At 41.4% G+C, this 26,812-nt stretch overlaps 1 protein-coding gene across 7 annotated transcripts in view; it reads right to left on the bottom strand.

The window, feature by feature from the left end:
* The window catches only part of diaph2 (diaphanous-related formin 2), a 388,403-nt gene that overhangs the window by 170,670 nt on the left and 190,921 nt on the right, over nucleotides 1–26,812 (bottom strand). For all 7 annotated transcript variants that reach the window (XM_053682091.1, XM_047157080.2, XM_047157081.2 and 4 more), the window contains one exon: nucleotides 24,342–24,581. In XM_053682091.1, coding sequence (XP_053538066.1) covers nucleotides 24,342–24,581 — 240 coding nt within the window. The remainder of the gene's footprint in view (nucleotides 1–24,341; nucleotides 24,582–26,812) is intronic.

The raw sequence follows: 26,812 nt of genomic DNA, 5'->3' as shown, positions 1-26,812 counted from the left end.
CAGTGCCAGCACAAGGCTCCACGGCGGCCCCCCCCCCGCTCCCCTTATCCCGCTACCCATCATCAGCGTCCCCTTCGAGCGTGTGGGCATGGACCTCGTGGGCCCCCTACCCAAGTCTGCCCAGGGCCACGAGTACATCCTAGTCATTGTGGACTACGCCACTCGGTACCCCGAGGCGGTGCCACTGTGCAAGGCCACCTCCCAGAACATCACCAGGGAGCTGGTACTCCTGTTCAGTCGGGTGGGGATTCCAAAGGACGTGTTGACCGACCAAGGTACGCCTTTTGTATCTAAATTAATGGCCAACTTGTGTCGATTGTTGCAGGTGAAGCACCTCAAGACGTCGGTCTTCCACCCCCAAACCGACGGGCTAGTTGAGAGATTTAACCAGACTCTCAAACGGATGCTGCGTCGGGTGGTGGACGAGGAGGGGAGGAACTGGGACCTCCTCCTTCCCTACGTGCTTTTCGCCGTCCGAGAGTGCCCCCAGGCGTCCGCGGGCTTCACCCCCTTTGAGCTCCTGTTCGGCCAGCACCCACGGGGACTGTTGTAAGTGGCACGTGAAGCTTGGAAGGAGCAACCGTCCCCCTTCCGCTCGCTCGTCGAATACGTGCAGGAGATGCAAGCGAGGATCGACCGGGTAGCTCCCATAGTCCGGGAGCACATGCACGCTGTGCAGGAGGAGCAAAGAAAAGTGTACAACCGCCCAGCACAGCCCCGAGAATTCCAGCCGGGGGACCGGGTCCTCCTGTTAGTGCCCAGCAGCGCCTGTAAGTTCCTGGCCCGGTGGCAAGGCCCATATACAGTCCTCGAGCGCCGGGGCCCGGTCAACTACCGCCTGCAACAGCCCGGTAAGCGTGCAGAGGAGAAGCTCTACAACGTGAACCTCCTGAAGAAGTGGATAGAACCGGCCCCAGTAGTGTCGGCGTACGCAACCCGGGACTCGGACCATGGCAAGCGTACCTTGGTCGGGTTAGGGGAGGACCTCACCCCCGCCCAGAGACAGGAGCTCACTGAGCTGATCGACCAGTTCTCGGATGTGTTCTCGGCCTCCCCGGGGATGACCCAGCTGGTCCAGCACGAGATCAAAACTCCCCCCGGTGTAGTGGTGAGACAACGGCCCTACCGTGTCCCAGAGGCCCGACGCAAAGCCATTGAGGAGGAAATCAGTCGGATGCTACGGGACCACGTCATAGAGGAGTCCAGCAGCCCCTGGTCCAGCCCCATCGTCGTCGTGCCAAAGCCAGACGGGAGCATGCGGCTGTGCAACGACTTCCGGAGACTGAACCAGGTGTCCGAGTTCAACAGCTACCCCCTCCCCAGAGTGGACGATCTCGTCGAAAGGCAGGGGAGGGCCCGGTTCATTTCCACCTTGGACCAGACCAAGGGCTACTGGCAAGTTGCGCTGGTGCCGCAGGCCAGACCCAAGACGGCCTTCAGCACGGCCACCGGCCACTGGCAGTACCGGGTTCTCCCCTTTGGGCTACACGGGGCACCCGCCACGTTCCAGCGGTTGATGGACATCCTCCTGCGGCCCCACCGCACGTTTGCCGCTGCCTACCTGGACGACGTAGTCATCCACTCCTCCACATGGGCCGACCACCTGTTCCATCTTAGGGAGGTCCTGAAGGCGCTCCGGGAGGCCGGCCTGATGGCCAACCCCAAGAAGTGCCATCTAGGGCTGACTGAGGCCCAGTACCTGGGGTACCGCATCGGCCGGGGGATGCTAAAACCACAGGCGAAGAAAATCGAGGCCGTAAAGGACTACCCTCGTCCCACTTCAAAGAAACAGGTACGGGCCTTCTTGGGGTTGGCGGGGTACTACCGGAGGTTTGTGCCTAACTTCTCAGCTGTAGCTTCCCCCCTCTCAGATCTCACCAAGAAGGGCCAGCCAGACCGGGTCAGGTGGTCAGCCGACGCAGAGAGGGCCTTCCAGGCCCTGAAAGGGGCCCTCACCAGCGCGCCGGTACTGCGTAATCCGGACTTCGACCTCCCATTCACCGTGCACACTGATGCGTCCGAGACCGGGCTTGGCACTGTCCTCTCGCAAATCTTTGATGTCAGCTCCACATCAGCAACACTGGATGTGACTTATGACGATCAAAGAACATCCGGTCCTCTACATCAGCCGGAAGTTATCCCCTGCAGAGAAGAAATACGCAGCCGTCGAGCGAGAGGCCCTGGCGATAAAGTGGGCCATCGAGGAGCTGCGGTACTACCTGGCTGGCCAGCACTTCGTCCTCGTAACTGACCACGCCCCCCTGCAGTGGATGGCCAAAGCCAAGGACACAAACGCCCGGGTAACACGCTGGTTTCTCGCCTTGCAAGATTTCTCGTTCCAGGTTAAGCACCGGGCGTGGGCCCAGCATGGCAACGCAGATGGGCTCTCTCGACGAGACGCACTCTGGGCCCACCACCGAGCGGCAGTAGGCTCGGAGCTGAGGGGGGGTACTTTCGTGACGGACCGACAGCTGGCGCGTAGGAGAAGAAAGGCGCTCCTTCCCCAACTGCCGCACCGGCACGAAGCGGACAGCCTCGTGCCAAACACACCAGCAGCCGGAAGGACCGGCACGGCGGGGCGGGACCACTGACACTACGCCGGCCGGCGGTTGGGGAGTCAGGCAGGAAAAGTCCACCAATCAGGCGACAGAGGAGGAGGATAAAAGGGCGCGCTTCCAGCCATACGGGAGGAGGAAGACCGACGGTGAAGGAACAGAATCCGTGCGTGCTCTTCAGCAGCCTACAGACGCGCCAGCGCGGAGCACACCGGTAATATTGACTCACGCAGACCACTAATCTATCTATCTATCTATCTATCTATCTATCTCTCTCTCTCTCTCTCTCTCTCTCTCTCTCTCTCTCTCTCTCTCTCTCTCTCTCTCTCTCTCCCCTCTTCTCCCCGAAGGTGTGAGCATGGACGAGGCCACCGGGCGGTGAAAACGCACGCACCGGTGGATGACGGGACGGGAGACCCACGCCCTCGCCTCGGGAACCCCGACACGCCCTCAAGAAGGTCACGCGACAGCCACACACCCCACGCACTCACACACACTCGCACTAAGCTAAAATAAAACACCCTTTATAACTGCAACCTGTCTCTTGTGGGTCTGTGCTCTGCCCTTCCCCCTAGCTAACTCCCTACAATATATATATATATACACACACACATATATATATATATATATATATATATATATATATATATATATATATATATAGACACACACACACACACACACACTATTATTATTAGTTAACAATAGTAATAATAATAATAATAATGTTTAATTAATATAGCGCTTTTCCAGAGCAATACAATGACACATAAACAATGAACAATCATACAATCATGGACAAACACACAATGTGAAAAACAATGAGTTACCAAACACAGAAAAGAAATACACAGTACAGTCACTGAGAAATGCATTATAACAGATTAGGACAGATAACACTGAGAAAACAGATACGTTTTTAATTGTGATTTGAACTCAGAGATGGATGTGATGCTGCGAAGAGTCAGAGGGAGAGAACTCCAGATTTTAGGTGCTACAACACTGAAAGACCTGCCACCCATGGTTGAGAGACGAAATCTAGGGACAGAGAGAAGTCCAAGCCCAGAGGACCTGAGAGAGCGGGTTAGGTGGTAGGGGAGAAGCAGTTCACTAAGATAGAAAAGTATCAAACCGTGAAGTGATTTAAATGTGAGCAGGATTATTTTATACATAATGCGAAATGAAACTAGTAGCCAATGCTGTTCAGAGAGGATTGGAGTAATGTGAGCTGAGTGCTTGGTATGTGTGAGAAGTCTAGCCACAGAGTTTTGACTATATTGCAACCTAGCAATAGAATTAGCAGGTAGACCAATGAGGAGAGCATTGCAATAGTCAAGCCCTGAGGAAATAATTGCATGAACCAGTGTTTCAGCATCTATGAGGTTAATGAAGGGACAGAGGAGAGAAATGCGACTCAGGTGAAAGAAACTAATTTTAGAAACTGAGTTTATATGAGCTTCAAAGGTCATGGAGGGATCAAAGATGATTTACAGTACTACATGGTTTAATGATAGTGCTATCAATGTCACAGTAAGAACACAGTAAGTAAGGTCATAAAGAATATTTTAAGTGTTGGTGTTCTGATAATAATGATCTCAGCTTTGTCCATGTTTTGTTTTAAAAAACTGGAGTTAAGCCATTGTTTTATTTCAATGACACATGCTGATACTGGACCAGTCTGGAGAGTGGGAGCAGAGCTACAAGCTGTAAGCTGTATAGATTTGAAAATCATCAGCATAACAGTGATAACTGAAAACGTGGCAGTGAATAAGCTGACCCAAAGGCATTTTATATATATATATATATATATATATATATATATATATATATATATATATAGAGAGAGAGAGAGAGAGAGAGAGAGAGAGAGAGAGAGTATTTCACAAAAGTGAGTACAACCCTCACATTTTTGTAAATATTTGATTATATCTTTTCATGTGACAACACTGAAGAAATGACACTTTGCTACAATGTAAAGTAGTGAGTGTACAGCTTGTGTAACAGTGTAAATTCGCTGTCCCCTCAAAATAACTCAACACACAGCCATTAATGTCTAAACCACTGGCAACAAAAGTCAGTACACCCCTAAGTGAAAATGTCCAAATTGGGCCCAATTAGCCATTTTCCCTCCCCGGTGTCATGTGACTTGTTAGTGTTACAAAGTCTCAGGTGTGAATGGGGAGCAGGTGTGTTAAATTTGGTGTCATCGCTCTCACACTCCCTCATACTGGTCACTGGAAGTTCAACATGGCACCTCATGGCAAAGAACTCTCTGAGGATCTGAAAAGCTCTACATAAAGATAGCCTAGGCTATAATAAGATTGCCAAGACCCTGACACTGAGCTGCAGCATGGTGGCCAAGACCATACAGCCGTTTAACAGGGCAGGTTCCAGTCAGAACAGGCCTCGCAATGGTCGACCAAAGAAGTTGAGTGCACGTGCTCAACATCATATCCAGAGGTTGTCTTTGGGAAATAGACGTATGAATGCTGCCAGCATTGCTGCAGAGATTGAAGGAGTGGGGGGTCAGCCTGTCAGTGCTCAGACCATACGCCGCACACTGCATCTAATTGGTCTGCATGGCTGTCGTCCCAGAAGGAAGCCTCTTCTAAAGATGATGCACAAGAAAGTCCGCAAACAGTTTGCTGAAGACAAGCAGACTAAGGAAATGGTTACTGGAACCATGTCCTGTGGTCTGATGAGACCAAGATGAACTTATTTGGTTCAGATGGTGTCAAGTGTGTGTGGCAGCAACCAGGTGAGGAGTACAAAGACAAGTGTGTCTTGCCTACAGTCAAGCATGGTGGTGGGAGTGTCATGGTCTGGGGCTGCATGAGTGCTGCCGGCACTGGGGAGCTACAGTTCATTGAGGGAACCATGAATGCCAACATGTACTGTGACATACTGAAGCAGAGCATGATCAGTATGCAGTATTCCTGCATACAACCCGAAACACACCTCCAAGATGACCACTGCCTTGCTAAAGAAGCTGAGGGTGAAGGTGATGGACTGGCCAAGCATGTCTCCAGACTTAAACCCTATTGAGAATCTGTGAGGCATCCTCAAACAGAAGGTGGAGGAGCACAAGGTCTCTAACATCCACCAGCTCCGTGATGTCGTCATGTGGAAGAGGACTCCAGTGGCAACCTGTGAAGCTCTGGTGAACTCCATGCCCAAGAGGGTTAAGGCAGTGCTGGATAATAATGGTGGCCACACAAAATATTGACACTTTGGGCCCACTTTGGACATTTTCACTTAGGGGTGTACTTACTTTTGTTGGCAGCGGTTTAGACATTAATGGCTGTGTGTTGAGTTATTTTGAGGGGACAGCAAATTTACACTGTTATACAAACTGTACACTCAGTACTTTACACTGTAGCAAAGTGTCATTTCTTCAGTGTTGTCACATTAAAAGATATAATCAAATATTTACAAAAATGTGAGGGGCATACTCACTTTTGTGAGATACTGTATATATGTATCTCCATTAGTGACCCTACTAGTCTCCAATAGTGATGAAGTGCTTCGAGAGGATCGTCATAAGTCACATCCAGTGTTGCTGATGTGGAGCTGACATCAAAGGCCCAGGCAATGCCCCCCTCTCCAATGCTGCATACATCCCCAACCATGTTGCACTATTGTACGACCCAGCCGGAGCTCACTGAGCCTCAGCAAGCGGTACCACTGATGGTGCTGTTTTTGGTTGTGGCCAAACCGTTGCAATATGGCCAACTTCATGTCCAGGTACTCCAGCAAACTTTTGACCAGAAGCTGTTGGGCCACAAGTTGGGCTTCCACCAACAGTAGAAGCAGCATGCGGACCGCCCACTATGATTCTGGCCATCCCCACATGGCCGCAGCATGCTTGAAAAGCTCCGGGTCATCCTGCAGTCCCATCTTGTGGAGTGTGATGTGGGCCATGGCCACTGTTGGAGTACCTGTCGGCTGGACCAGGCTGTGTAGCACCTGCCGATCCTCTATCTGGGCTTGGAGAAGGGCCTGGAAGTGCAGTCCTGATCTGAGCTTAGCTCAAGGAGGGCCTGATGTTGCATCTGGTGGATGCCGGCTAGGTTTTGATGATGGCTCCATGACGTCGCATTTTCCTCAATCCCTGGGTATGGAAGGTACCACACTGAAGAAATCCGATTTCACACATTTGCTTAATGATGTCCTTATACTGGAAAATTTTTAAAACATACGAAACATCAGAATAATAATATCAATGAGGAACATGATGCCATGCAAGTGCAGAGTTCAAATATACAGACCAAGAAAATCCTGAGGGGCTGACATGGATGAGCCTCAGTTGGAAAATTAATGGAAATTGTATCTTAGGCAAATTAGATCATTCAATTCTTAACAAGATTATAGGTGGAGCTTATTGAGATGATGTTAATGATGCTAATAGATTGTGCTCTGTTAATCTCTCAAGATGAGCTGGATCCATTGTAAATGGAAAATCAGTGCATGCTGCTTCAGTCTCTGTTGAGACTTGTTCAGTATTTAGATCATAATCATAGTATTTAAAACATAAAAGGAGAGAGGGCGCTAGCCTGGAGCTTGTTATACTGTATAAGAGTAAACATTATTCTCTACTCTTTTTTCTTGGTTTTTCAATCACATTGAACTTTTGCCCATTGATCTTTAAAACTAATAGCTAATCATCTGTAAGCACACTACTTATGCAGTAAAATCCCATTTACAGTAAATAAACATGGAGGTCCTCTCTATTCTTATATTTTTCCCTATGCTGCAATAGTTTTCTCTCGTTCTGCTTAGACAGATTGAGCATTGTCTCGGTTTGGGACAAAGGGTATAAGATAAGGGACAATGTGCATTTATCAAGCTGATTATGAACATATTTATTTGTGTACAAGTCTTGCTTATGAGGGAAAGAATGTTTAAAGACCAGTATGATTTTATTTTGGAGGATGAAAGTTGGCTAATAAATCTTTTCCTTTTGCCACAACACTCTTTTTTAATACTGTGCAACACTTCAGATCCAGCACATCAGTCAAGACACTTAACAATTTAAAACCCTGTGTGACAAGTTTGGTGTGCATGATAACCTGGGTACAGATGGGTGTAGATGTTTTTTTCTTCTCCATTTTCATTTCACCATTTTCTTTTCACCTCACTTAATTCACACCTAATTTACATTTTCTGCAATTTGTCTCTAGATTTTGACCTTTTCAGGTGCTGGCACACTGCTACATATTTTTTATTGGCATAGGAGTGAGTCACTTTCTGCCTTTTTTTTCCCCCACTGTCATTTCGTGGTCCCTTTGTGTGCTTGACCTTTTATAGAGTATTGTGGGCATAATTAAATGCAAATCAGCAGTTTCAGAAAGACATACATACATGTAATAATATACACATACAAAATTTAAGCAAAATTACACACTTAGCACATGGGTAAGTGTCTTCTAATATAAGGCAAATTACTGCTATATGTATGCAGATGAGTCAGTCATGATGCTAAGCTTGCTAGTCTAAATGAGAGAGGAAGAAGTAAAGATTTTCTGTCTGGATTCATAATTATACAGTGTTTAGGCACCACATCCATGTCATGAAAACAAGGATTCTTGTCCATTATGTAGCAGATGAAAACTACACAGCAGAGACTTAGCATGCAATAATGACAGTTTGGGGTATAACAATAAACAGATTAAAATTTGAAATGCATGAAATTAAATTTTGATTACCCAGAGTGAGCAGATGATTGATCCTCATCTAATGAAAGTGTGAGTGAGGCTGTGAAAGTGTGGCATATATGTCTGAGGGAGCAGTATTTATGAACTGTGTGTGTGTGTGTGTGTGTCTTTCTGTGCATGTGCGGGGGGGGGGACTAGAGGGAAGAGGAGCTTGGTTGCAGGGTTTATTACAGGAATATTGCTGGGTTGGGCACACTGAGGTGGGCTCTGCTAATTAGCTCTCTCAGCATGCTGCTCGAGCTGCAGTGCAATCACAAAGGAAAATTAATATGGAACGACTTACTGGAGTGTAGGTGCTGGCAGACATATTCATGGACTCCTGTCTGGCACTCTGTCCCCTTCTCAGCGCGTGCTGTGCATCTCATTGTGTGCTGCAGCTGTCAGTGCTTTTTTGTGTGTTTGTTTATATGGCCATGTGCATTTTGTTTTGGTTTATGTCTTGGTTGTGGTCCTAATGTGTCATGATTACTCTCATCTGTTTTCACTCCTTCCTTTGATTAGTCTGTGTATTTAAGTTCATGAGTTTCATTGTTCCACACAAAATATCCATTCAGTGTGTTCTTGCCAGACGTTACCAAACTTTATATCCTGTGTGTTATTCTGGTTTTTGATGTGGTTTTTGTTTTTCTGGTGTTTGATTCTCTGCTTGTACACCGCCTGACCCTATTTGTGACCACAATCATGCTTAATGTTTGAGATTTGTTTGCCAATTTTTAAATAAGTCATTCTAACTTTCAACTGCCACCATATCTCACACACACACACACACACACACACACACACACACACACACACACACACTTTTTCTTTTGTTCATTTTTCTTACCCCCACCCCCCACCCCATATCTTCATATGAGACTTTTTTTTTTTTTTTTTACCCATTATTCGAAGTAGGCTGAAAGCAAAAAGTGAGTGAGTAGGAGGAGTTTTGCCTCATTGGCAGGGTTTCATTCATCCACCCACAATGCTTTCCAGTAACACTATATTACAATTTTATCTGTTTGTATTTTCACTCTGGGTATGGTTTGACATTAATGGACAAGATAAAAAGTAAATGACGTACAGGCACATATCTGTTTAATCGGGATTTCATATAATGCGTGAGTACCAAATCCCACAATAAATCCTCATCCACCTCTTACTATGATATAGACCAGAGGTATTCAAACTGTGAAGTGGGCCTTATGGGGAAAATGATTGAAGACGTCTGATATAGACAATTCTGTGTAGCAGTTATAGTCTCATATTGGGCTCATATTTAGAATTAATTTCAGAGGCTATTAGACCAAAGTAATGATCTGTGGACATCTAGCAATAATAATGGACACTGAAATAATTCAGCATCACTGGAGTACTCTCAGTTCCCATATGGTTTCTAGGTGCAAAACCTTTTCCTCTCTGATTCAGACTTCTAGCCAGTCAGTGGATGTTTATGCACTTTAATGACTTGGCCCAAAAATAACTAATTTCAAATAAATAAAAAAATCCAGAGAGGATTCTGAAAAAGGAAATATATTTTCATTATTCCTTACACCCTTTAAAAACCATAATAGTGGAGATGTTGCACCCTATACTTTTGAGGGTCATACATACAGTGATGCTTGAAAATTTAGAGAATATAATTTTCTATATAAATATGACCTAAAGCCTCATCAGATTTAAAAGTAGATAAAGAGAACCAAATTAAAGAAATGAGAGAAAAATATTATAATTCTCTGTTTATTTATTAAGGATAATTATCCCAATATTACATATATGTGAGTGGCAAAAGTATGTGAACCTTTGCTTTCAGTATCTGGTGAGAACCCCTTGTGCAGCAATACCTGCAACTAAACATAACTGTTGACCAGTCCTGGACATTGGTTTGGAGGAATTTTAACCCATTCCTTAGTACAGAACAGCTTCAACTCTGGTGGATTGGTTGGTTTCCTCATATGAACTGCTTGCTTCAGGTCTTTCCACAACATTTCTATTGGATAAAGTTTAGAACTATGACTTGGCCTTTCCAAAACATTAACTTTATTCTTCTTTAACCATTCTTTGATAGAATAACGTGTGCTTAGGGTCTTCCTGCATGACCCAGATGCCCTGACATTTTCGTTTGGAATTTGCTAGTATAATTCAAACTTCATTGTTCCATCAATCAGTGCGTTTAGATGGAAAACAATAATCCACTATTTACCCAATTAAGACAATACTGTGATTAAGAAACTGCCATGTAAACAGCCATTTTTAATTACCTTAACCTGATTAAGGCCATACTCGAAGTAAACACTAATCGAATTAAGACATGTGGAGTATTCCTGTTTTGGTTGCATTATCGACGTGTATTATAGACATGTAAACACCTTAATCACATTATTAACGACGTATGAGAGTTTTCACCGCATTTTGCGACAGGACATGATCACACACAGCAGTGCTCAACATTTTATGGCAAACAAGAGAGTACGGCTGCGTCCCAAACTGCATACTTGCCTACTATAGGCCTGTAGTGGGGAAAAATACATGTATCTCGGCTATTATATAGACTTTAAGTACGCGGTTTCTGACCCCGCCCACGACTTCAAGCAGTTATCTATTTGCACGTACAGCATGATAAATAATTAACTGCACTTAAAGCGTCTGTAAAAAAAAATAAAATAAAAACACCCAGAACTGCATACGGTACCATAACGAAGACTGTATGTTGATACGTGAAATTCTGGTGGGAACGTCGGACGGTGTGGTGCGGTGACGTAATGACATGTGCCGTTAATTGAACTATGTTCTATAACATGTAAAACGGGAACATGAAAGGAGTATTCTAATAGCGACTCACGTAAACACCTTAATCACAATATTATCTTACTCAGAGTAAGGTCAATAATTAGATTACTGCTGTCCATGTAAACACAGTCTATGTTTCACAGATGGGATAAGGTTCTTATACTGGAATGCATTGTTCTCCTTTCTCCAAACATAACACTTCTCATTTAAACCAAAAGGTTTTATTTTGGTCTCATCCAATAGCCTTGGGTTCTTTCCAGTAGCCTTTTGTCTTGTCCAGATGATCTTTAATAAACTGTAGACAGGCAATAATGTTCTTTTTGGAGATCAGTGGCTTTCTCCTTGCAACCCTGCCATGCACACCATTGTTGTTCAGTGTTCTCCTGATGGTGGACTCATGAACATTAACATTTGCCAACATGAAAGAGGTCTTTAGTTGCTTAAAAGTTACCTGGATTCCTTTATGATCTTGTGGAACATGTTGCTCTTGGAGTGATCTTTGTTGGTCAACCAATCCCAAGGAGGGTAACAATGGTTTTGAATTTCCCCCATTTGTACGCATGTCTGACTATGGATTGGTGGAGTCCAAATTCTTTAAAAATGGCTCAACAACTCTTTTCTAAGGTCCTCAGAAATACCATACATGTATCTATTTTCTTACAATAGAAAAATATGTAAGAAATTAAGATTTCTTTCACCTGAAAGGTCATCATGTATATAGCCATTTAAAAAAAAAAAAAAAAAAAAAAAAGACTAACCCTGCTAGAACCTGTGGGTAACCAATTCGGTAAAGGATTGTGCAGGAACAGGCCTATTTTTTTTCTTTCTTTCCCTTAAATTTAGGGAGAAGTGTTGTCCTCTTTAAAGACACCACAGAAATAAAGACTATGCTTTCTGTGATAGCTGTTGAAATTAGAAGGAATGGCAATAGTATTTAAAGTTCATCTACTTGTGTGTTCCACGTCTTCTCCACCCTGTGTTTGAGTGGCTGCTGAGATTAATTTTTTTTTTTAATAAAGGAAACAGCATTGGGTTTCAGATACTTCAGCACTGCTTTGAGAATGATCAGCATTGTTTGATATTATCACAGAAGCATTCGTGATTACTTCTGTATTAACTGTTGCATGTTTTCACTTAAGATAAAGGAGGCAGCAGCAATAGAGATAGTTTGCATAGGTGCTGAAATTCTTTCCCATATTGATTGTACACATCCAAGTGCAGCTGGGCAGCTGCACACAAAAATAAAAAATAACATTAATGTGAAAATAGAAAGGCTGTATGAGGTGTGAGCACTGTGAGCATTATATGGTTGCCACAGTGAGGGCATGTCTTCTGGTTCTACAACACCAATTCAGAAAAAGTTGGGACAGTATGGAAAATGCAAAAAAAAATAATAATAATAATAATAAAAAAAAAGTAATTTGAAAATTTAATTCACCCTGTACTATATTGAAAACACATCATTTGATGCTTTACTTAGCAAGTTTAATTTATTTTTGAAAATATACACTCATTTAAAATCTGATAACTGCAACACACTCCAAAAAAATTTGGGACAGTCAACTGTTTACCACTGTGTAACATCAGTGTGACGAGGAGGGACTGGCCAGGCTGTGAGGATGTACACCTTGCAATGATTTGGCTAATCAATGGGAGAGAGAGATAAAGAAGCAGCTGGAAGCGCCAGGGAGGGAGAGTTAAGTTTAGCAAGTGGAATTTTCCCCCATTCATCCATTATGCATTTATTCAGCTGGGCAACTGTACAGGGCCTTCATTGCCTTTTCTTGGTCATAATGGGCCACACATTCAAAATTGGAGACAGGTCAGACTGCAGTCAGGCCATGCTAGCACCCGCATACTCTGCTTATGCAACCATGTGCTTGTAATACAGGCAGAATGTGGTTTGGCGTTTTCCTGCTCTGGATGGCAGCATATGTTGCTCCAAAATATGTACATATCTTTCTGCATTAATGGTGCTCTCACAGATGTGCAAGTTACCCATGCCATGGTCAATGACACACCCTAATAAGATGACGCTGGCTTTTGGACCTGATGCTGATGACAACTTGGATGGTCCTTTTCCTCTTTGGCCCGGAGAACACAACGGCTGTTTTGTCCAAAAACTATTTGAAATGTTGACTCATCGGACCACAAAACATGATTCCACTGTGCTACTGTCCATCTCAGATGAGAGCAAGAAGTTGGTGGTGTTTCTGAACAGTGTTGCTGTATGGCTTCTGCTTTGCATAGTAAAGCCTTAATTTACATCTGTGGATGCAGCAGCGAATGGTGTTGCCTGACAAAGGTTTACCAAAGTTTTCCAAGCCCATGTCAGGATATGCATTACAGACTCATGACAGTTTTTAAGACGGTGATGTCTGAGGGATTGGAGATCAAGCACATTCAGAAGTGGTTTTCAAGCTTGCCCTTTACGCACCGAGATTTAACCGGATTCCTTGAATCTTTTAATTATATTGTGCACTGTAGAAGGTGAAATGCCCCAAATCCTACCAATTTGTCTTTGGGGAATGTTGTTCACAAAGTGTTGGATTATTTGCTGACGCATCTGCCAGCAGATTGGCGAGCCTCACCCATCCTTGCTCCTGAAGGACTAGGCCTTTTTTAGAGGCTCATTATATACTATGATTAGACGTTTGCCTCACCTGTTTCATATCACCTTATTTCAACTTGTCACATCGCTTTTAGTCCTAAATTGCCCCTGTCCCAACTTTTTTGGAATATGTTGCATGCATCAATTTAAAAAACTATGGAGTTGATTAGGTAAAACATCAAATACCTTGTCTTAAGTATTTTGTTTAAATACAAGTCAAAATACATTTACAAATCACTCCTCTTCGTTTTTATTAGCATTTTCCATACTGTCCCAACTGTTTAGGAAATTGGGGTGGTACAAAATTTTATAGTAACAATACTGATTTCAGACCCTACTGCCCAGATGAAATGTTCTTCTCTTATTTTCCCCAGAAGTAAGACATTCTCATGCATCTAAGACCTAAGGTATTTTGTCATTTCATTGACAGCATCTGAGACATGCTTCTCCACCTGCTCTTTATGAATTTATACACTCACACATATACGTTTTATGTGTATGTGTGTATATCTATCTAATATATATATATATATATATATATATATATATATATATATATATATATATATACACACATACATACACACAGAGTGCCCTCCACAAATATTGGCACCCTTGGTAAATATGAGCAAAGAAGCCGGTGAAAAATTGCCTTTATTGTTTAACCTTTTGCTCAAAAAATTCACAAAAATACTCTGCTCTCATGGATGTCAAACAATTGCAAACACAACACAGGTTTATCAAAAAAAATATCTTTGTTAAATACATGTGTGCCTCAATTATTGGCACCCTTTTAGGCAATACGTTGTGCTACTTATCTTTGCCATGATAACAGCTCTGAATCTTCTCCTATAATGCCTGATGAGGTTGTAGAATACATGGAAGGGATCTGAGACCATTCCTCCATACAAAATCTTTCCAGATCCTTCAAATTTCGAGGTCCATGCTGATGGACTCTCCTCTTCATTTCACCCACAGGCTGTCTATGGGTTCAGGTCAGGGGACTGGGATGGCCATGGCAGTACCTTGATTTTGTGGTCTGTAAACCATTTTTGTGTTGATTTTGATGTTTTGGGTTATTGTCCTGCTGGAAGATCCAAGCATGGCCCATTTTATGCTTTCTGGCAGAGGCAGTCAGGTTTTCATTTGTTGACATTTCTGGCAGATAAACAGCCCCAAAACATTAAAGGGCCACCACCATATTTAACCGTGGGCATTAGGTACCTTCCCATGAAGTACCTCTCTCTGTGGGCCAAACCCACCTCTGATGTTTATTGCCAAAAAGCTCTATTTTGGTTTCATCTGACCATAGAACCCGATCCCATTTGAAGTTCCGGTAGTGTCTGGCAAACTGAAGACGCTTGAGTTTGTTTTTGGATGAGAGTAGAGGGTTTTTTTTGTTGAAACCCTTTCAAATAACTTGTGGTGATGTAAATGACACTGGATTGTAGTTTTTGAGACTTTCTGTCCCCAAAACATAACTAACTTCTGCAATTCTCCAGCTGTGATCCTTGGAGATTTTTTGGCAATTCTCTTCACAGTGCCTTGAGACAGTATAGACACACGTCCTCTTCTAGCTTGATTCATAAAATTTCCAGTTGACTGGAACTTCTTAATTATTGCCCTGATGGTGGAAATGGGCATTTTCAATGCTTTTGCTATTTTCTTATAGCCACTTCCCATTTGTGAAACAGGAAGACATGGTTGAACAATTTCCTATTCCGACTCACTCAGCTATACTAAAAAAAAAAATTATAATCAATGGAAATATACTTAAAATATATTTATTTCATATGAATTCATAAGGGGGCCAATAATTGTGCCACACATACATTTCACAGGTTTTTTCTATATACAAATCTGTGTTGTATTTGGAATTGTTTTTAATGTCCATTAAAGCAGAGTATTTTGTGAATTTTTTTAACAAAAGATCAAAAGGTTAAACAATAAAGACAATTATTCACAGCCTTCTTTGCTCATATTTACCAAGGGTGCCAATATTAGTGGAAGGCACTGTAAGTGTTGATTTGATTAAACAGGGGTTGCAGTAATCACGCCTGGTTGCGTCTAGTCCAGCTGAACCCCATTATGAATGCAGTTTCATAGATTTGGGGGATTAGTAACTACGGGGGCAAACACACTTTCACACAGGCAGAGTTGGTATTGGATAACTTTTTTCCTTCAATAAATAACATTATCATTTAAAAACTATATTTTGTGCTTACTCGGCATGCCTATGTTTTATCTTAGATTTTGTTTTCATTTCTGAAACAATTTAGTACGAGATATACACAAAAACATAAGAAACCAGGATCAAATACTTTTTCACAGCACTGTATTACAACAAAGCTGTTTAAAGGGCATGTCCACCCTAGGTTTGTACTAGTCTCCACCCATTCTCAAGATTTGAAATATGCACTTGTTCATGCGTACTGAAAAATGCAGCGGTCAAATCCTAGGCATGTGTGTCGACGCGTAATGTAGAGGGGCAGGAGAGAGAGGCGAACAGCAGTCTTGCTCAGATGTGGAAGGTCATTTGTCTGAAACATCTACTTTATCTGCATGCATGTGTCTGTGCATACGTGTGTGTCCTGAAATAACGTAACTTTTTTAAAATTAAATGTCTGTACATTTCACAGGGGAAAGATAAAACGTCAGTATAATCAGTGTAATTGTTACATGTCTGTGTTTTACTCTGAAGATTTCAATAGCTCAAAACGCAAGAGCTACGCAACCAAATGATAAAAGAAACTGAACCAATTGCCTAATCCCAATTGGCTTCCTTTAGAACACTACATAGGCTGTGGAAGTCAGCATTCATAATAAATGTAGTGGTTTAGTTAACTACCTGCTACAGATGTGGCCATTAAAAATGCGAGTCAAAGGGAAAGGGATCCTATGATTTAATGCGGTATCATGCGGAATCACACACATGCTGCAGGCACAGGAAATACAGGACCAGTAGGGGACAGTCATGTTTCATTTGAATAAACATGGCTTGCTAGTAGATACAGTAGTTCTGCCTGGACATACACTGTATACACATAGATTCTTTTACCAACCAAACAGTGCTCTTTCTTTCTCTATCTGTTTGTACTTGGCCTGCGGATCTGTGAACCTCTCTCAGAACCGTTTTACAACAAGTAGCAGAGCACATTAAACATTGTTGAGCCTGAAGACAGTGGAATGTGTGGTCGGTTAGATTTAAGATATTATGTGTGGTTTACATAAAAATATTTTGTTTCCCAACAACTTGTACGATAAACCTAATTTAAACAAGTTTCTAATCACTAGAGTGAGCATGGTCGAGTCACGTAGTACATGTAACCATATTAATGTATGTGCAGTATGTGTATTTGTGTAGCATAGTAGTAACATGCATGTTTAGTACCGAAGACCAGGGTTCAAGTTTCAGCTCAGTTTAATGTTTTTAAATGAGTGGGGTTTTTTTCACTGTAGAAAGTTCCTCAAGTTAACGCTGAATGAATTCCATCTTCTTTTGTTCTTTATTTAGATTAAAATTTATTTAAAAACTGGTTTAAAGTGATCACAGAAATCCACACACTGAAAAAAGCTCATCGGTTCCACGTGATTGAATTGAGTTATATTGTACTTTACTGTGTGAATCGATCAAAATTAAACCAAATATTCAAGCAGTTTATGAATTAAATTAAACATGTGGCAACATTTATCAAATGTGTTATTACAGAAAGAGTATATTTACAATGTTATTTACACATCCTGACTATCACAGATACTCAGAGGTGGGTAGTAACGTGCTACATTTACTTCATTACATTTACTTCAGTAACTTTTTGAAAAAAAAATTACATTTAATAGTTAACTGGCCATACTTATACTCCCTCTCAAGTTCATTTTTAATCACAGAAATATACTTTTACTTCGCTACATTTGCTGCCATTCCTCCATTACTGTTAAATATTAATGTAGTTTTAATAATATATTTAATAATATATGTAGTTTTAATAATTAGTTTAAATTACGTATAATGAGGTCGCAAGCCTCGAGATGTACTGCAGTGGTCTGACACAACAACCGCTCATTTTTAGCGTCCTGAAGAAGGGGAAGAAGCGAGCGTGTCAACACACACACACAGATCAGATCCAAAGTAACTAGTAACTTCAGTAGTCTTCTCATTTTATACTTTATTACTCTTACTCAATTATTAATACTATTACTTTTACTTTCCACCGTGTATTTATCCCCACTGAACAGCTGCTCTATGAGGGTTGAGCTCTATCTGACCAGCCAACCTACGTGTTGGAGGTGTGAAAAGAAAGGTGTGAAAATGTCTTGGCCAAAACAATAGCAGGAATGATCCACACCCAACCCCATGCACAGGTGCAAGTGATCCATAACCCTAGGCCCACACAAATCCAAAGTGGGAGGCCATTCCACCCAAAAGATATTTCAAATAAAACTGCACGAAAAGCTTACATTTACATTTATAATTTAGCAGACACTATTTTCCAAAGCAACTTATAAATGAGTAAATACAAGCAAAGCGATATATCAAGCGGAGAACAGTACAAGTATTGATACCATACAAGATTTTTTTTTATTAAGTTTTAGAAAATCAAAGTGCGCAGAGTAGAGGTGTAAGTGCCAAAGTTTTATTTATTTATTTATTTATTTATCTTAAGGATAATGGGCGTTTTAGGGGTTAGTTGAGTGTTCACGGAAGAGGTGGTCTTTAGTTGTTTTTTGAAAACAGTGACAGATTCTGTTGTCCGGATTGAGGTTGGAAGTTCATTCCACCACTGAGGGACGGTTAGTGTGAAGGTTCTGGAAAGGGACCTTGAGCCACGCTGAGTAGGCATTACTAAGCATGGGTCATTAATCGATCACAGATTGTGTGAGGGAACGTAAGCCTTTAAGAGAGTGTTGAGGTAGGGGGGTGCTGTTCCAGACATGGTCTTATACATGAGCAAATAGGCCTTGAATTTGACAGGGGCGGCTACAGGAAGCCAGTGGAGGCAGATGAACAGGAGTGTGACATGGGTCCTTTTGCGCTGGTTGAAGACGAGGCATGCTGCTGCATTCTGAATCACCTGAAGGGGTTTGGTGTAACTGGCTGGGAGACCTGAGAGTACTGCATTGCAGTAGTCCATTTTTGAGATAACAAGAGCCTGGACTAGTAGCAATGTATCCTGTTCGGTGAGATAGCATCTGACTTTCTTGATGTTGTACAGAATGAACCTACAGGACCGTGCAGTTGTTGAAATGTGGTCTGTAAAGGTCAAGCTGTCATCAAAAGTCACCCCAAGGTTCCTGGCTGTCCTGGTTGGCTTGAGTGTGGTTGAGCCAAGCTGTACAGTGAGGTTGTGGTTGACTGAGGGGCAGGCTGGGATGACGAGAAGCTCAGATTTTGCCAAGTTGAGCTTAAGGTGGTGTTCCCTCATCCAGTCAGAGATGTCAGACAGGCAAGCAGAGATTTGTGCAGAGACAGATGGATCCACAGGCTGGAAGGACAAATAGAGCTGGGTGCCATCAGCATAGCAATGGTATGACAAGCCATGAGACTCAATCACCTGCCCCAGATATGTAGTGTAAATAGAAAAAGCAGTGGACCCAGAACTGACCCTTGAGGAACCCCAGCTGTGAGTTGCTGAGTTTCAGAAATACCTCCCCTCCACAATACCTTGAAGGATCTGTCTGAGAGATAGGATTCCACCCAGCGCAGAGCCGTTCTGTTGATGCCTAGGCTGGAGAGAGCTGACAGGAGGATCTGATGATTCACAGTGTTGAAAACAGCAGAGAGGTTGAGTAGGATGAGGACAGATGATCTTGAGGTTGCTCTTGCTAGTTTACAAAAACAAGAGACTGACAGAAAATCCAGAGACTCTATTTGCAGACCTCCATAAGGATGCCAGCACCAGCAACCTCATTTTTTACATGAATAAACCCCATGCATGGCACAGGGCCATAATTTCAAACTTTCCCTCTGCTGAAAGAAAGGCACCTCTGGGGGTTTCCAGCTTAAAAAAAAAAAAAAAAAAAAAAAAAAACAAGACACTGTCTTCCTCACAACTGTCAGCATCAACATATAAAATATGTGCCAAATGTAAATAAAAGGATAAAGGCAAAGAAAAATAATTAATACATGGCAGTTAAGGGCTTCCGTAGGATTGGGTCCAGTAACAAAGAAATTCTGTGTTTTTGACGAGGATGAATCCTGCAACTTTTTTGCCAGTTACTTACTGACGCATGGATCTCCGCTTCCCCCCAACTATTATCACCTCTCAGCAGCACTTCTCTTTGAGTAAAATGCTTTTGCCTCCATTGCGATGTCACAGACAGCAAATACGTGCAAATTACTTGACCTGGATAGAATTTATATGACTCTCCAAGTTTTATGCTTCTGCTCCTCCCCTTCAATTTGATGAGCTAAAAGATTATTTAAAGATGATATTTGCTTATTAATCACCCAGTATATTTGCATGTGAATCCAAAGCTATTGAAGCTACAGCATATGCATTTTACTCCCTGGATTGCCCAATTAAACAAATGGTGTTCTTTTTCTTAAAAAAGTTTTTAAAAAGTTAGTGGTACTTTAAAAAATTCTTGGTCACAATTGTAACTGGTGGGACACTGAAACAGGTCAGTAAGAAATAATCAGTTTCTCAATAAGACTATAAGATTATAAAATTGCAAACAATCTAGAAAAAAAATGGCCCCTAGCATGAACAATATTCGTTCAGTGTTCTGAAGATGGAAAAGGTCAAACTGCATTTGGAATAGACAGTAATTTCTGTCATTGTAAAATAATGTTACAAAGCATTCATTTATTTTTTGAGCTACAGTTAAATAAAAGTTAAACTGGAAAATTAAATGGTAGGCTATAAAAAATGTGCCTATTGCTTGATCTGAATGTTCATACATAACGAATAATAAATAACAAACACGACAATTGTAAATAAAAAATTTTTACATATTAAGTTAAAAAATATATAATATAGTTTTCTTGAATATCTCTGCAGCTCATCAAAAATATAAATGGGCCATCAATCAACTGAAAGCATGCTGTCAGAGTTAAAATTTAAAGTAGCATTTTTGTATTTAGTTACTTCTTTTTCTGAATTAACAAGCATTATGTAATCAAATCACAAGTCTGTTTTGATTTGATAGTCAGAAGCTGTACTAAATGACAAATAACCTAAAAATCACACAAATTACACTTTTAATATATGCAATTTATTAGATCCTTAAAATAAAAATACAGCTAAATAGTGAAAAAAAAAGTAATAATTGTTGGAATTATATGAATGAATGACAATAACTTGCTAAAAGTCCATCATCTGAATATTTCTAATTGGCATGGGCCTCCAGTCAGTGTTGTTCATGTGGAATTCATTCAATGTTACCTTGATGAACTTTCTACAGTGAAAAATCCCCCGCTCATATAAGAAACAGTTAGTTGAGTTGAGGCTCGAACCCCATTCACTGGAATAGTAAACCTGCATGTTACCGCTGTACTATCCACACGTACAAAACCTCCTTAACTTAAATAGTATAGCTATTGTATCTGTACTTCGAGATGCAATCACGCTCACTTTATATTTTACATGAGCTTGTAATTAGAAACTAGAAATTAGGTTTATCGTAAGTTTTTATGAGAAATGTAATATTTTTATGTGAACCATTCGACCACACATTCCATTTTTATTATACTGTGCTCAGCTACAGTAAGTTGTTACATGCGCCACCTGGTGGTTATTGTGTGAAGCACAACAAATGAATGTAAATTCTTACAGCCGTGCCTGCAGTATACCGTGTGATCACACGTGATGAATCGCATGATACCGTGTGAAAAAACGTGCATTCTTAAAGGCCACATCTGTATAACAGTAATCATGTACTCAGCAAAAGTAAAGTTGCACCTCACAATCTATTTATAGAAATGACTCACTCACATAATTGACAAGTGACAACATTTTCTCTGATGGGATGAATAAAGTTTTTAACCATGTAATAACTCAGAGTAGTGTTTGACACACACAATCAGTCTGGCAATGTTCACGTACAATTCTCCAATTTCAAAAATGTTGGGACGCTGTGTAAAATGTAAATAAAAACAGAATGCAATGATTTGCAAATCTCATAAATCCTTATGTTATTCACAATAGAACATAGAAAACATGTCAAATCTTTAAACTAAGGAAATGTACCATTTTAAAGAAAAAATACGTTAATTTTGATTTGATGCCGGCAACATGTCTCAAAAAAGTTGGGACAGGGGCAGCAAAAGGCTGGAAAAGCAAGTTTTACTAAAAAGAAACAGCTGGAGGAACATTTTGCAACTAATTAGATTAATTTGCAAGAGGTCAGTAACATGATTGGTTATAAAAAGAGCATTTTATAGAGGCAGAGTCTCTCAGAAGTAAAGATGGGATGGAATCTGGATGGAAGCATATGTTGTTCTGCATATACCTTTTAGCATTGATGGTGCCTTTCCAGATGTGAAAGCTGCCCATTCCATAGGCACTAATGCACCCCTATACCATCAATGATGCAGGCTTTTGAACTGAGCACTGATAAAAAGCTGGATGGTCCCTCTTCTCTTTAGTCCTCTTTAGTTTAGAGGAAATGGCATGGTTTTCGAATGAATGTGTTTGACGTAGACCACCCCGCTGCAGCACACACATCCTGTAATGTTTTGGACCCCTTTGGACAAAGCCTTTGAGGAAGCGACACCCCTAGTGGAATGAGCCTTTATGCCTAGAGGTATAGCAAGACCGAGCACCTCATAAGCAATAGAGATTGCTTCCACTATCCAATTAGAGATGCGCTGCTTCGACACAGCATCACCTCCACTGTCGCCGCCAAAGCAGACCAACAGCTGCTCAGACTTACACCACTGGCCGAAGCGGTGGACATAAGTACAGAGAGCCCTTACTGGACACAGTAGGTGCAATTTCTCTTGTTCTGGTGTGAGGAACAGAAGAGGGCAGAAAGCCTGCAACACTACTGGCTGGGCAGCAGACAAAGGCCCTTTAGGGATATAATCTGGCCTAGTATATAGGAAGGCTTTGGCTAATCCAGGGGCAAAGTTAAGAGAGACAGACAAAGACAGAGAGAGCTTGTAGATCTCCTACTCACTTAAGAGTTGCCAGGGCCAGCATAAGAGCTACCTTTAGAGTCAGAAGCTTCTTGGAGGCTGACTCTAAGGACTCAAATGGGGCACCTGACAAACTTTCCAGGACCACACAAAGGCCCCAGGAAGGTATGCATGGTCTGCAGATGGGCCTCAGCCGCCTGATACCATGCATAAACCTCGAAGCTAGAGGATGTTTCACCACAGAGGGTCCATCAATAGGGTTGTGCTGGCCAAAATGGCGGCCACATAGACCCTTATGCAGAAGGAGCCAACCCTGCTGAGAAGCGTCCTTGTAAGAACTTCATGACTGTAGCTTTTGCACAGTTCACTGGGTCTAGCTGACGTTCCTCAAAAGTAGCCACTTTTGTCATTTGTGACATAGCTTGTATGGCTGCTTCTGGAACAGGCTCACTAATCTTTATTGATGATGTAGCTCACAGTGGTAGCAACAGAATTAATTCAAAAGTCTACAGAAACAAATTTACAGAGAAATGCAAACAATCTAATCTAGCACAACAAAGGACATCATTGGGGGAAAAGGTTTTAGACTAGACAAATCAATCACCAGGCCTTAAACCAAATATTGTAAGCATGCATTTCACCTCCTGAAGAGGAGACTGAAGGGATAAACCCCCCAAAACAAACAACAACAGAAAAGAAGCTGTGGTACAAGCTTAGAAAAGCATAACAAAAGAAGAATGTAACAGTTTGGTGACAATGGGTCCCCAGTTTGATGCAATTATTGCAAGCAAAGGATATGCAACCAAATAAGTATTAATTTACATTAAGACTATCTATTCCTATACTTTTGTTCACCACAAAATTGGGCTGTCTGCCACAAATGGTGTCATGTTCCAAGTTGTTTAACACATCTAGCTGTAAATATCAGGAAATTAAAGCTGAAATTCTGATCTATTATCCAATTCATCTTTTGATTTCAAGCACAAATGTCTTCAGTGTATAGCACAAAAAATGAATTGGCCTTGCTGTTCCAATACTTCCAGAGGGGACTGTAACTCTCCCATAACTTCTAAATATGGCCCATAGGGTTAAAGTTGGGGTTAGACAATCATATAACAAATATTGAGCAAGCAAGTCATTTTAGTTTCTGCAGACCTTTGGTAGACCTGACATCACCTCTACTTCAAAATGAAATTGTCCAGAACAAAATGACAGAAAAAAAAAATCTCTGAACTTAAGGGAAACTAAAAGGGGGAAACGATAACTATGGATAATAGTAAGATGGTAATTATGAAACTAGGTTAACAGGCTCTTTAAAGCTTCTGCATGATCAGTTCAGCTAATAATACAAAAGAAGAACTCCGAACTCAGGGCTGCCATTTTAATAGAGAAACCATGTAAAAATTTGTTCAGAAATACAGTGTTCAGTGTTTTCAAAAATACCCATTTTTGGTCAGGTGTAAAGTCAAAATTCTAAATACAGAGATACAATCTACGAATCAAGCCGTTTTCAAAGCTTTGTATGAGGCTAGCCATTGTAATGATTTTTTGGATCTTCATTAGGATGTGTAACTTTATGAGACTATAAAAAAACAGAAATAAATAAACAGTACCTTGCAAAGGAAGCTGATGTTAAACCCAAAAGTCTGGGCATTTCTGGAGCCTGCATTCATGTAGTTTCCCACAAGCAGTACCAATTCCAGGAGCTTGCTAAAGCTCTCACTCTTCTTCACTTCCTCACATGCAAAGGTGACGTTCATGATGTCAGGACGGATGTTGTTTACTTGCTCCTCGAATGTCAGCTTGAACAGGATTCCATTCAGACGAGGACGCAATAGCTTCACTGAGCTCATCTACAAATGAAAGAAAATTACATATCAAAGATGTATATGCCTATATATAATGCCTATACAGTATACTCACATTGAATCTGAGTACATATTGTGTAAATTCAATCATTAAGCAAATATCCAAAAAATAAAATCCAAATGTGTCAGTTCCCTGTTATTATATTAAAGTTATCTAACAAATCTATTGTTTAAAAATGTGCTATTTTATATGTGTACAATGAGACTTTAATGATGCACTTGTGCACGACTTGCATGCCTCAAATGAATTACAGATTTAAGCGCTACTAGGAGAGTTGCCGGTCATTGAGCATGGGGTACACTGAGAGGAAGACTACCTTGGAAATGCAGTTTAAAATTTTAGCTTGGTGATTGTTTGAAATCCTTGACATTAACCTTATAAACTGGAGTCAGATAATGCAGGTACACTGAAATTCACAGTGCATTGGAGTCAGATATTTGATTAATAAGATTAAAGAATGCATTTAACCTTCATCTGCACCTAGATCTCCCTCACCCGTTAACGGATTGGCACATTGGAAAACATAATTTGCATAACACAGAAGACATTAAAGGGCAATTAAATAAACAGCCAACCATGTGGCAGCAGCACAATGTATAAAATCATGGCGATACAGGTCAAGAGCTTCAGCTAATGTTCATATCAAACATCAGAATGAGGAAAGTGTGTGTCTTTAACTGTGGCTTGGCTGTTGGTGCCAGATGGACTGGTTTGAACGTTTCAGAAACTGCTGATCTCCTGAGAATTTCTCACACAACAGTCTCTTGAGTTTACACAGAATGGTGCAAACAAAAAACATCCAGTGTACAGAGGGTATGCAAGCTGAAACATATTGTTGATGAGAGAGATAAGAAGAGAATGACCAGAATGGTTTAAGCTGACAGGAAGTCCATAGTAACTCAAATAAGCTTTATTTTTTATAACTGTGGTGAGCAGAAAAACATCTCAGAATGCACAACCCATTAAACCTTGAGGTGGATGAGCTACAACAGCAGAAGACCACATCAGGTTCCACTCCTATAAGCCAAGAACAAGAATCTGAGGCATAGGCACAGACTGGAATAAGATACAGATGAAAGACTGGAAAAAGGCTGGTGGGGTTTTTTTTCCTAATCTTCATCTGCCCAGTTTCTGTGAGCATGTGCCCATGATAACCATAGATTCCAGTTCTTGGCTGACATGAGGGGAACCCTCTGTGGTCTTCAACTGTAGTAGCCCATCCCCCTGAAGGTTCGATGTTTTGTGCAAGTTTGACTTTGGAAAATCAAGAAAATCCTACAGAACAGCTGATCTTTATTTGGGGTTAATCAAAATTACTTCAATGATGACAGTAATTAATTAATTTTGTTTTTCTTTTTTTTTTCCCAGTTTCATTTTTATTGAACATTTCTGCTGAACATTTCTGTTGAACATTCCTGCTGAACTAAACATTGCTGCTGAACGTTTCTGTTGAACATTTCTGCTAGACATTTCTGCTGAACTAAACATTTCTGCAAAATATTTCTGTTGAACATTTCTGCTGGACATTTCTGCTGGACATTTCTGCTGAACTAAACATTTCTCCTGAACATCACCTTTTCTCTTCTCTCCTCCCCTCCCTTTCCCAAATATTCCATTGAAAAGAAAAACAAAACAAATTGAGCAACACACAGCAGTAAACATTCAGGTTTTTTTTCTTTTTATACTAACAAAGGAAAACAAAATTAAAAGTAATTAGCTCATTAGCTCATTAGCTCTATCCAATAGGAAGTTTTACAGGAAGTGTCTCATATCTTCTGCAGGCAATAAGGGCTTTAGATCAAAACTTGGTCACAGGGTATGATCACATGGATGTGACTACTGTGAGTCATGTTCAGTGCCACACCAACTGGCAGCAGGAAGTGTCTCATATCTTCTAAACAATAAATGAGAACCGCTGGTGCAAGGCCCTATGGGATCTGCTACGTTTATTATTAGGGGCCAAGCACCGATGGTGTGAGGCCCTATTGGATCTGCTACGTTTATTATTATTAGGGCCGGAGCACCGCTGGTGCGAGGCCCTATTGGATCTGCTCCATGTATTATTATTATTAGGGCCCAAGCACTGGAGGTGTGAGGCCCTATTGTATCTGCTCTGTTTATTATTAAGGGTCAAGCCCAAAAGGAGCGAAGACACCTATTGTTTTTGTTAGTTTTCTAACATGCTCAAAAACTCATTCAACTTTGCACACACCTC

Source organism: Ictalurus punctatus, chromosome 8 (assembly GCF_001660625.3).
Source record: "Ictalurus punctatus breed USDA103 chromosome 8, Coco_2.0, whole genome shotgun sequence".
NCBI classification, from domain to species: domain Eukaryota; kingdom Metazoa; phylum Chordata; class Actinopteri; order Siluriformes; family Ictaluridae; genus Ictalurus; species Ictalurus punctatus.
This window is presented reverse-complemented; position numbering and strand designations above follow the sequence as displayed.